General features: G+C 37.0%; 1 protein-coding gene across 1 annotated transcript; it reads left to right on the top strand.

The window, feature by feature from the left end:
• The first annotated feature begins 8,058 nt into the window (after window positions 1-8,058).
• Window positions 8,059-9,941, top strand: LOC107808057 (high affinity nitrate transporter 2.4-like). The gene is given in 3 exon segments (NM_001325819.1): window positions 8,059-8,877; window positions 8,996-9,111; window positions 9,272-9,941. Coding segments are annotated over 3 exon segments (1,593 nt in total). The 5' UTR covers window positions 8,059-8,067; the 3' UTR covers window positions 9,939-9,941.
• Window positions 9,942-12,581: the final 2,640 nt, after the last annotated feature.

Here is a 12,581-nt window from a genome sequence, read left to right on the forward strand (position 1 = left end):
ACCCTAGCCATCTCCCACCTTATTCTACCATGTTTCCACCGGAATCCGTGGCTTCTCGAGCCATGAATGGTTGGTACTCACCCCCATCTACCATCAAACCATGGTTTTTCGAAGCTTCGAGGCCCGACTCCGATGGCTCTCTTAATATCCTTCTCTGATCTACAGTTCTATGGCTTCTCCGGCCATGCTCCGGCATATTCAAGCATTAGGAGCCTGATTCTAACTCATCCGACTCAAGATCAGACCTTCTTCCAAGACTTTCTCATTTCTAGGGTTTCACTAAAACCCTAAGCTATTCGAGGTTTTTCTCTGTGTGTTTTCTTAGATCTATGTTATATCTGTGTTCTACTGGAATTTTAAAACGTTTCCCCAATCTTCTCTTTCAAAATTTGTTTCTCTTCGATTTAGGGTTTCTGAAAAAAGTTTTAAAATGTTTTCTGACTCCTCTTCTTCTTTTCTTTGTGTGAATCTGTCTATGCTATATTTTTATGTTCTCTTTTATACCTCGCATGTCCTTCTCCTATGTTCTTAGGTTCGCCTTATTATTCATATTCTTCTACTGTGCTCCGTTCTTTCTTCTACTGGTTTCTATATCATGCTTTCACATATTTATCTTGTGCGTTCGTTTAACCCTGTGTTCTTTTACTGTAATTTCTACTAAGCTCTTAGTTTTTATTTGCCTTCTTCTGGACTTTGTTTGAGTTCTTTCTAAACATGTTTCATCTATTGTTTCCTTAAGTTTATGCTACCTCTTTGTCTTCTGAACTTGTTTAAGTTCCAAACTTTTCTTAAAACATGTTCTTTACGCTTTAGATTAGCTTTTTCATTATGTTTGTTTCGAACCTGCTATTTTACCTGTTTGTTTTCTCATGAGCCTCTGAAAGAGATCTCTGAGCCTATTTCAGTTATTTGTCTTCTCGCCTCTGCATCTGATTTGAGTTAAAAACCCTAGGATTTGGGGTTTTGGCGAGTTTGATCTTATGTTTGGACTAGGGTTCTATTATGGAACCCTGGATTCTCTCGAACTAAGCCTGAGTCTATATACTGAATTTGAGCCTCTTTGTTTGTGACTCTGAACTTTCCTATGCTAGATTCTTTCTAATTAGCATGATAGTTCTTTCTTGTTTGACATGTCTGTATGCTTTATATATGAGGAATTCTTCCTTCAAAAGAGGTTTTGCCAACTATCGATTGATTCCAAATTCCTTTTAATAGGGTTTGATTGATTGTTACTGATTTTCTTTAGTTAAACCTTTCTTCACCTTTTCTGGTTGGATTCATTCATACCAAAACTCAATTTCTGATTTTTACTGGTTGATGATTGCTTGCCTTTCCTTATTTGCACAAACCGTGTTGCTATCAAACTCTTTCCTTAAATAGTTTCTATGTTTTTGCCCTTCTTGTACTACTTTGGAAAAGATTTTAATCCAATTCTTTCCTTAATTATCTTCTACCCCTTTGAAATCAGAATCCCTTAACTGAAGGGAGATTCTGTGAGATTGATTGTAAACTATTCCCTTACCTTTTTTTACTTGTTTTCTACACTATAAAAGGGCGCGACCCTTCTGCACTTAGACACCTTGAACCTTTAGTTCAACACTTCGAATTCAACACTTTACACACACCTCTCAATTACAATACTCTTTCAATACTCTACTCTCTTCTGAGATCTTTTGTACTATTTGCTTGCAATTTGGTTTACAAGACTTCAGCTTTCACTTATTGGTTTCCCTGAAACTGGTATGCCTTAATTTTGATTTCAGCACCATCCCTATGTGTTTATTTTACAGTTGCTACACTCCTGTGTACTTTGCTATTCATGTTATGTACTGAGTATGCTACTCTCTCTTTGCATCTGCTGTTTGTTATGAACTCCCTATACCCCCACTCTCTTCTATGTGTTTGAGTTAAGGTTCATGGACTGACATCATCCAAATTGCTGCTTAGGTCTGAACCTGATCCTCAATGGATCCCAACTCTCAAAATATGGCTAATAGGCTCGTCAGGGGTGTGCCAGCACTCCTGATTGCTGGGCATGACCACCAGCCTGCCATGGCTCTCCCTAATTCCCCCTCTATGCACTTACACTTACTCTTAGATTCTAAGTTCTGCCCCCTCTTATGAGCCTTGCTTTGGGACCTTGAGTTCCCTCTGAACTTGAACATCTGAGGGCTGGCATTTCCACACTGCACTATGCTCTTAATTCTGCAATATATTTGGGTTGTAAGAACTGCCCGGAGTCCATTTGAGTCTCTTGAGGAACTTTGACACATCCCAAATAAGAGAAGTCTTTGGAAACCTAATCCTGGAAGTTGGTTCACCTCATATTATTGGACCTTGAGTCTGAATTAGGCTCCTTGGTTGTAGCTTAATTTCTGATGTAATTTACTTTTCTTAATTCATTCTGGTCTGTAATATGTTGTAATAACTTATGGGGTTCTAGTGAAAAAGGGGAGGGTCACTTATGTATGCAAAGGGTAGACAGCATGCCCATAGGCATTACTATTCACAAGTTCTACACTTTCGCATATCATATGGAAACCTTGCCTATAAGTTCTCTGCATTTCCGCATTAGAAACCCTGCCTATAAGTTTTCTGCATTCATGCACGTCATATAGAAATACTGCCTATAAGTTTTTTGCATCCATGCACATCATATAGAAATCCTGCCTATAGTTTTCTACATTCATGCACGGCATATAGAAATCCTGCCTATAGTTTCTGCACTTCTACATTTTTATCTATCATTAGGTAAATGGTTATAGGTTAAAAAAATAATCAACTCCCTTGTAGATACCATGTCTATAGGACTCCCTGCACTTTTATAACCGTCTTAAAATCAACAACGCCTAGAAATCATGCCTATATAAGTAATCAGTTGAATCTGATTCGTTTATTTCATCTACAAGTCTAAAATCAATATTAATGTCGTCTAACATCTGTAGAACTTATGTGTTTTCCGCAATCAGTAAGCCTCTTTAAATCGGAGTAAGCACTGTTAGATATCATGCCTATAAGTTTCACCAAGGCAAGCCAGTAGATAATTGCTTAACTGCATCAGTCTTTGATAAATTACAACAAGGGAAGGCTAATTCGGACTCCTCATCTGAGAAATATGTGATGAATCAGCTTATCCTACGCTTTAATTTAATTCAGACCATAACCAGTACTTGTAAGTCATGTTAGCCAATTTGTCTCTTTAAATGAGGAGGCATGTTTGAGCCCTTTAAACTGTTATGTGTTCTCCCCATACCTGCCCTATATGTTTTGATTGTCGCCCTAGAATTTTATCCTTTTTAAAACTATGAAAAGCAAAATTTCCCTTCCCTTTAGGACTAGTAGTCCCAAATGCCACCGGGACTGATAGGATCGGGGCTGGTACTAGCATGCAATAAGTAACGACACAATTCTGCACTTTACTACCTTAACGGGGTGAGAAGGGTAGATATGGATTTGATGACCAGTGCGCTAATACCACGTGTTACCCCTCTTCTGAGGAGTGATTGCCGGGTATTGTATTGACGTGATCCATCTTGTTTGTAAACCTAGGACTCCCTCTCTTTTAGCTTGTTTTATTGTCCGAACTATTTCTGCTTTCCTTATTCTCTGCAAACTTTCAATTTGCTTGCAATAATATGTGAAAATCCCCTTCTATTTGAGGCCCTTAATTGCCTATTTGATTATGTGAGGTCACAATTGTAACATGGCCGAGAACCACACTAGTGGATCTTGAGGGGTGCCTAACACCTTCCCCTTGAGATAATTTCTAGCCCTTACCCAAACTCTGGTTCTTCAAACTCAAACCCTTCTTAGTGTCCTAATGTACTTAATCATTAGGTGGCGACTCTTCAAGTTCCAAAACCCAATTTTCAAAAGGGAACGAGTTGTCCTCCTAAAAGTCACAAGCCCGATTTCGCGAGAAAAAGAGGGCGCGACAGTATTCATCTTATTATTGTGCTTTTGTTGCTTCAGCAAATGAGTACTTGTTTGTCGATCGCCAATATCACTACTGATTAAACATCAGTTCTTAGCTTGCGATCTCAATTTCCTTTTTATAATTCTCACCACCTCTTAGCAAGAAACTGGTCCACTTCACCCATACTTGTAGTTGGATTGGAGTTACTTGTGGCTCTCGCCACCAAAGAGTCGCTGCCTTATATCTTTCTAATATGAACCTTAAAGAAATGGTTCCACCACAACTTGGAAATCTCTCGTTTCTCATTTCCCTCGATATCAGAAACAATGGCTTCTATGGGAGATTGAAAAAGCTACGACAACTTCTGAAATATAAATTGTAGTCCCACTGTAATCTACTTGGCTTTGGTGTATGAGATCCAATAGTAATAGTTTTGATAGACTCCTAATGAAGTAATCCTGCGTTAAAAAGAACATAGTCATGTGTTAGCATAATGATCAGCATGGATTATATTAGTTAATGTAGTGGGGAAGATATTGGAGATTTGGTTTAAACCGAAACCATACAGAAACCGTACTGAACCAAAATAAGAAATACTGAACCGTACCGAAATATTTTGGTATGGTATTTGGTATACACAATTGATAAACCGAATACCGAAATATCGAACCGAAATTCTTAAATACCGAACCGAAATACCGAATGTCCACCCCTAGCATTGCTAATACAATGTTTGGTTCATGTTTTTCTTTTCTGCATAACTAATGCATGTATATGTTATGAGGGAATCTATGTATTATTTATGTAGGGTAGAAGCTGGAATAACTTATATATGTATTAGTAATACTTATATTAAAACACAAAATGATAAGAATACCTTTTATTCAAACTTATATTTTTTTGTTTAAAAAAATATATTTAAACTATACTAGCAATTTTAATAAAATAAAGTAAGCTAATAATAAATAACTCTCACATTACATTTATATTACTAATCCTTATATAACTACCGCATAATTAATCCCTGCATAACTAATCCGAACATAACTCAACCTTGCATAACTTATCTCTGCATAATTAATACATGCATAACTAATCCCTGCATTACTTATTCCTGCATAACTAATACATACATATCTAATACCTGCCTAACTAATACCTTCATAACTCTAACCGGCAACCAAACGACCCTAACTATTTGATTTGCAACAAGCTGCATAGATATTACAACAAAGTCACTATCTTAATTTTATGAACTAAAGAATTAACCTGAAGCTACTTGATTAAAATAATCCTTGTTATATTTTATTCGAACTCTAATTAACACATCATTTTCAAAAAGGAACGGCCAATTTTAGCACAAATATGGAAGAAGTAAAAATAGGAAAACCAAATTCTAGAGCTTCAGAAGTCCTCTCATGAATATATATGCGAGCTAACTCTGCAACGGCTATTACATGAGATGAAAAGACATTTGACTTTGCAGTTATTCACTGGTAGTCCAATGAGAAAACATTTATTTGGAAACTGAAAGCCTAGTTCGTCAATCTACAAGCTGTTGAACTGCTCAGGGAAAGGGACATGGAAGAAAACACGAGCAGATGTATGACAACTGCGTTTCCTCAATGAAAAAGGAACCATCCCGCATTTACGGAGGGTGCAGGAAAGGACTGCATCCCTTGGGTGTGAACTGTGATGTATGCACCCTAGTCTAATGCAAGATCAGTATTTGATTCCACGACTAGAACCCGTAACTTATAGATCATACTTAAACAACTTTATCTTTTCTCCCGGACTCCCTTTCAAGTTGAGTTTCCTCGATCTAAAGGAGAATAAGCACAATTGAACTTTTTTATGAAAAAAAGGGGGCATAATTGAGAGGTAATTAATGAGGTTAAACATTTCTTAAATAACTTTTTTTTTTGTATGTATCATGACATATATAAATTTGTCCCTTCGAATAACTGAAAAAAGTGGCAGATAACAATTCAATATATAGTTTTGAATGAAAAATCTTTGAGCTTGTATTTCATTGTAGATTCGGAATATAATCAGGATGCTAACCAAATTAAAGATGTTCTATATAATGTTGTCAAACATTCCCTTATCTGTCTCCTACCAATCGATCTGATCATCATGGCTAGGACTTATAATGGTGCCCTATTTCTGCCGATAAGAGAGAGGACTATTCAATAATAATTAAATCTTTGAGAAATGTATATAATAATGATACGCATAATTAAATTAATTAAGTGTGTCATCCACTTGATTTCCAACAATTTACCAGGTCATCGTCTTAAAGAGTCTTCTAAATAATTCACAATAGAAACTCTATGAACTTCTCAAAGGCTAAGGTAAATTAACATGATACTAATAGTTTCTGTCTCCATCTCCTTAGCATACCCAAAAATATTATACTGTACTTATTAAAGATAACTGATCAACAGCTTGTTATTAGCATACATATCAGCCAGTCTGCGATTTGACCTTGGAACTAGTTGTTGGAGATCTCTGCATTTACATTTAAATAAGGAAATACGTGGGAAAGAAGACTAATTTGTCTAATAATTGCCCTATTAAGTTAAGTTTTATATTACTCCATTTGAAAGGTATAAGGAAAGAGTGACCTTTCCTCCAATTATACACATTGCTTATTTGACTGCAATTAACACCAGCCATTATTTTAACGGCTATTAGTGCGTTTTTGATCTCTTTTTCTCTGTTACTTGCCTTTAAGTGTGATTAATATGAGCCGTTCCTTTTTGTACTCCCTCTCTTTTCCAACCTTGTTGGATTCACTTGCCGAGTGGTTGGATGTGCTTTTAGGAAGAAAAAGATAAAAAATATCCACATGGGTAAATGTGAATGGAGACAGAATCCTCCAAATGCAATGTATGAGAGTTAGTGATCTCTCAACCCACATGTAAATATATGATGTTCTTCGATCACAGCACGCACCTCAACTATACTATTGAGTATTTGTAATGTCGCATACTCCTTAATTACCTTTTGGCTCAAAAAAGAAAAGAAGGGGAAAAAAACACCTCACTGTGTTCATATTTTTGATTATGTATTGATGCACAACAACTTGCAAATTATTCACAGCTAAATTAACCACTTGACCTAAAATTCATTACCCTAGCAAAAACTGTAAGGTAAGAATAACAATTGAAGTAGCTAACGTACTATATACAAGATTGTCTTCCCTTTTTATTTCCAGTACAAACCACAATTATAAGAGATCACTATGAAGGAAATCAGGAATCGATACCTGGAAGATTGTAAACACATTTGTTAGGATCACTAAAAACAGGAAAGCTTAACCAAGCAAAACGTTAAAGATATTACTCCTAAGTAACTAGAGCAGCTTTAGTCCATAAATTCTCCACCTGGAACTGCCGTGACGAAATATTTTTTTTTAATTAATCCATCGACCCGGGCTTTCACCTCTCGTGGTAATAGGGCTTTGGCATTGACCACTATACCTTATTTATTAATCACCAAAAGAGTAGGCTTGATGAATTACTGGTTAATCACGAGGAGTGTAAATTTTATATTGTCAGTGTGTGCATATCGTTATTTATAAGGTAATTTTAGATAAATCTCTACAATAAGTGTATTAACAACGACAAAAATGACTAGGTTAAACAGCTCTGATCGTGTGTAAAATATCTTAATGCCATCGTGTATAACTTAAATTCGTTGTAAACTTGTCAAGTATGATTGAGTGGCCTAAATAAGAATTAAATTCTGCTAATTGCGAAAGACTGGTTCCATACTTCAAAGTCAAAACTCAAAAGGGTAACGTAACTAAAGTTTAAATATGGTATGGTAGTACTCCAACTAATTAATGAAGATACCGAGAATGGTCATCAGTGAACCTTTGGGATATACCATAAGGTTAGCGCTATTCATATTCAGATGCGGCGAAATGGATTCCTTAATCAAATATTTAAATCCTCCAAAAACGGAGTGTAGCCATAGGGAATCCCCAATCACTTGCCTTAATTACACAATGTCAACTCTTTGATACCTATATAAACACTCCCTCTCTGCACCTTCTTGGAAACAAACACATCAATTTTACTTTAAACATTTTAATCAATCTTTGGCATATTCTGCTATAAGTTTTTTTTTTCCTGAAGAAAAAAATGGCTGATATTGAGGGAGAACCAGGGAGTTCTATGCATGGAGTCACTGGTAGAGAGCCAGTTCTTGCTTTCTCAGTGGCTTCTCCAATGGTGCCAACCGATACCACGGCAAAATTTTCAGTACCAGTTGATACTGAACACAAAGCCAAGGTTTTTAAATTTTATTCATTTTCAAAGCCTCATGGTCTTACTTTCCAGCTCTCCTGGATTTCTTTCTTCACTTGCTTTGTTTCAACTTTTGCTGCTGCCCCTTTAGTTCCTATCATTAGGGACAACCTTAATTTAACCAAAATGGATGTTGGTAATGCCGGAGTTGCTTCCGTTTCCGGAAGTATTTTATCTAGGCTTGTTATGGGTGCAGTTTGTGATATGTTAGGGCCTAGATATGGTTGTGCCTTTCTGATTATGTTGTCAGCCCCAACTGTATTTTGCATGTCATTTGTGTCGTCCGCTGGAGGATATGTTGCTGTCCGGTTCATGATTGGATTCTCGCTCGCAACATTTGTGTCGTGCCAATATTGGATGAGTACTATGTTTAATAGTCAGATTATTGGACTTGTCAATGGAACAGCTGCAGGATGGGGAAATATGGGTGGTGGTGCGACTCAACTTATTATGCCAATTCTGTATGATATAATAAGAAGAGCAGGAGCAACTCCATTCACTGCTTGGAGAATTGCATTTTTCATTCCTGGTTGGCTTCATGTTGTAATGGGTATTTTGGTGTTGACTCTTGGCCAAGATTTGCCTGATGGGAACCGTGGTGATTTACAGAAGAAGGGTGATGTTTCTAAAGATAAATTCTCCAACGTTAGTACTCCCATTACACTAACTCTTTCATCTCTTAAAAAAAGAAAATCTATTTTTTCTTCTTTTTTTTAAGGGAGAAGAATTTTAGCTAACATACTTCATGTTTTCGCTATTTCAGATATTGTGGTACGCTGCAACAAACTACAGGACGTGGATCTTTGTTCTTCTCTACGGATACTCTATGGGAGTTGAACTGTCTACAGACAACGTAATTGCGGAGTACTTCTTCGACAGGTTTGTTTTCCTAAATATTTACTGTGTAATACGTTTACATCGGCAAAATTTAACTTGATGTAACAAGTAACCTGCCTAATTATACATACACTCCCCAAATCAACTACAATCGCTGCTCCATCTGCTTAACCTGACAAACTTTTTGTACAAAAACCTGCAGATTTGATCTAAAGCTTCACACAGCGGGAATTATTGCAGCGACCTTTGGTATGGCTAATTTATTAGCTCGTCCATTCGGAGGATTTTCTTCAGATTACGCAGCCAAAAGATTCGGCATGAGAGGCAGACTTTGGGTCCTTTGGATATTACAAACACTGGGAGGAGTATTCTGCGTCCTGTTGGGCCGTTCAAATTCTCTGCCCATAGCCGTCACATTCATGATCCTTTTCTCTATTGGTGCTCAAGCTGCATGTGGTGCAACATTCGGTATTATTCCATTCATTTCTCGCCGATCCTTAGGTATAATCTCAGGAATGACTGGGGCTGGAGGAAATTTCGGTTCTGGATTGACACAACTGTTGTTCTTCACGAGCTCAAAATACTCGACAGCAACAGGGCTAACTTACATGGGACTAATGATCATAGGATGCACTCTTCCAGTGACTTTCTGTCATTTCCCACAATGGGGAAGCATGTTTTTCCCACCAACGAAAGACCCTGTTAAGGGAAGTGAGGAACATTATTATGCCGCAGAGTATACCGAAGCTGAGAGGCAGAAAGGTATGCACCAAAACAGCTTGAAGTTCGCCGAGAACTGCCGATCGGAGCGTGGCAAGCGCGTGGGATCGGCACCTACTCCTCCAAATTTAACGCCTAATCGTGTCTGAGATTCTCAGATTTGATAATTTTGTCTAAGGGGATGGATGATTGTCAATCTCTGATTAGATGAAGATTCAATGAGCTGAGTCTCAATAAGCAAATTCTTTTTAAAGAATGTATCTTGATTTTTCTTGTCCTTTTTTCTTCTTCTTCTTTTTCTTGGAATCTACTTATAAGTTGTATGTTGTTTTTTAAATGAAGTATATATATGACGCATTGTGTATGTTTCCTCTTGCTTCTTACATCTGAATATTCTATGGGTTGTTGTAGATTCAAAAGTAATATTAACAAAACTTTTGACTTCTAAGAAGGGCCTTGATCATTTATTCCAGTTGGTTTAACATACAGAAGTTTGTGAATTGTTTTACTCTCCTAGTAGCTGATTAAAAATGATACTATGAAAGATCAATTATATTTTATAGTTACTAGTTGGCAACAATTTGTACAGGGAGAAGTGTTAAGTTAAGCTTAGAGCGCAATGGAAATTTAAGTGTTTTATCCAATTAATTTGTCAAATCAGGTTAAGTTGTACTCAACAACTTGCACGCAATATTGTCTAAGCCAAAGGCATGTTGAAATCAAGGCATGGTGAAGCTTGGGGCTGTTGCCCTATAATCTCGTCTGCAACATATTTTGTACTGGAAAAATTTGACTTTGACACATGGATAAATTACACGATAACACAACATCATTTGATAAGTTGTACATCGGGAACAAGATGGAAGACAAGTTTAATCATCGCAGGGCAGTGGCGGAGGCAGGATTACCGCCAAGGGATTCGAAAAAAGGGAAAAATTAAAAAGGTTGTAGCTAGTGGGAATTTGACCAATGACCTTACTAAGGTTTTTGAACCCCCTTGACCACTAAACTATGTTTTTGAGCTGTGTCAATGAGATTCAAAATATAATATATAGAGGTAAAAAAAAATAGGTTTTACCTTTCATATATAGTGTAATTTTTCTGCGAAGGAGATTCAGGTAAACACCCTTTCGCCCCCCTAAATCCGTCCCTGCTCGCAGGAAATATACACAGTTCGGTGACTCCCGAGAGAAACAAGCACCGTGTCTCGATGAAACACCCCAAAGATGATTCCGAGGATTTATTGATGAAGTCATAGCCCGAAACTTGACTTGGTCCTCAACTGTCCCCGAAACGTTAGGGATTCACCTACACCCACTATGCTAGATTTGTCACCCACAAGCGACATGTATTTCGGCGTTTGTTAACCATTCAGAGCGACATGCAGAAGTGGGGATGATCATGTGAAAGTTGGATATAGGCTATAAATAACCCCATTTTATTTGCCTGTACATTCATTCAAAAGCTGTTGAACTTACTCTTTATAAAAGGCTATTGTACTATTGCTGGGCAATCTCTCTTTATTTTGTAAGCATTGTGGCTCATGGAAAAGATCAAAAAGATCATTCTTATCATTTATTTATTTACTTTTATTACTTTATTTACAACTTTGTTAGCTTAATTATATGAATCATTCGATTAAAATTTGATTCGAACCAATTGCTAGTGACCTCATTAAAAATAAATTTAATTAATTATTCCTCAAACTATTTTTGAGTTATGCAATTTTGTGCCTACCGTGGGACCCTAGAAGTTGAGAATTTGACTTAGAGTTCTTATTCTCATTATGAGATTTATCTTTTACTTATCTGTCAATTTCCTTTCCATTTTGTGACTCAGAATGACTGAAAAGAACATTCAGCCAATAGATTAGAGCAAAGCCACAGAACCCAGTGGATATCCAGGAGACTCCATGCCCCTCAAGTGAAAACAGGTCTTGCATATGGGCAAAGAGCTAGGTCCCAGATAGTAAGGAGGTCGTACCCAGAAAAAAGGCACTACTTGGAATGGATGCGTCACAATCCAAATATGCGCCCTCTCACATGGACTTTCCAACCCACAACTTCACCGAATAGAGTGGCGAAACCTTGAAATTCGACATGGCTCAATAACGGAGATTGAACGCCAAAATGGGCATGATGTTTGATGCATTGGGGAAGTAACAACTATAACGACACTCCAACCCCGCTGATAGAAGTGACTCAGGTCAAACACATCCCTAATTCATTACTCAAGGCTTTGGGGTTTCCCGATAATTCCGTGGCTAGAGGGTCAGGTATGTCTAAAATGCTGAGTTACATATTTTAATACTAACCTTGTGTCACACCTCTTTTTTACACACCTGAAGGTATATAAAGAAGTTTTTTCAATTTAAGTGACATTATTCGATATGAGATTATTTATTAATTTTTTATTCAGAGTTGCCACTTGAAATATTTTTATTGGTATCCCAAGTCACCGGCTTATTTTAAATCCCAAATCGAGGAAAATTCGACTTTCCTTTTGAAGTATGCGAACTAGAAATTCTGAATAAGGAATTCTGTTAACCCGGAGGAAGGTGTTAGGCATCCCCGGATTCCGATGTTCTAGCACGGTCGCTTAAACTATTACAATTGGCCTATTATATGATTTTAATACATGTTTTAGCCTATGGTATAATTTTAAATTATTAACTGCTTTTAATTAATTTTAGAAAGATTCAACGTTACCTAAAACATGTCTTTGAACCACACCACATGAAATGCACCCACGGTCCACGACACATTTTATTTAACGTTGTTGAGATTTGGATT

The sequence above is a fragment of the Nicotiana tabacum genome, chromosome 8 (genome assembly GCF_000715075.1).
Source record: "Nicotiana tabacum cultivar K326 chromosome 8, ASM71507v2, whole genome shotgun sequence".
Taxonomy (NCBI): domain Eukaryota; kingdom Viridiplantae; phylum Streptophyta; class Magnoliopsida; order Solanales; family Solanaceae; genus Nicotiana; species Nicotiana tabacum.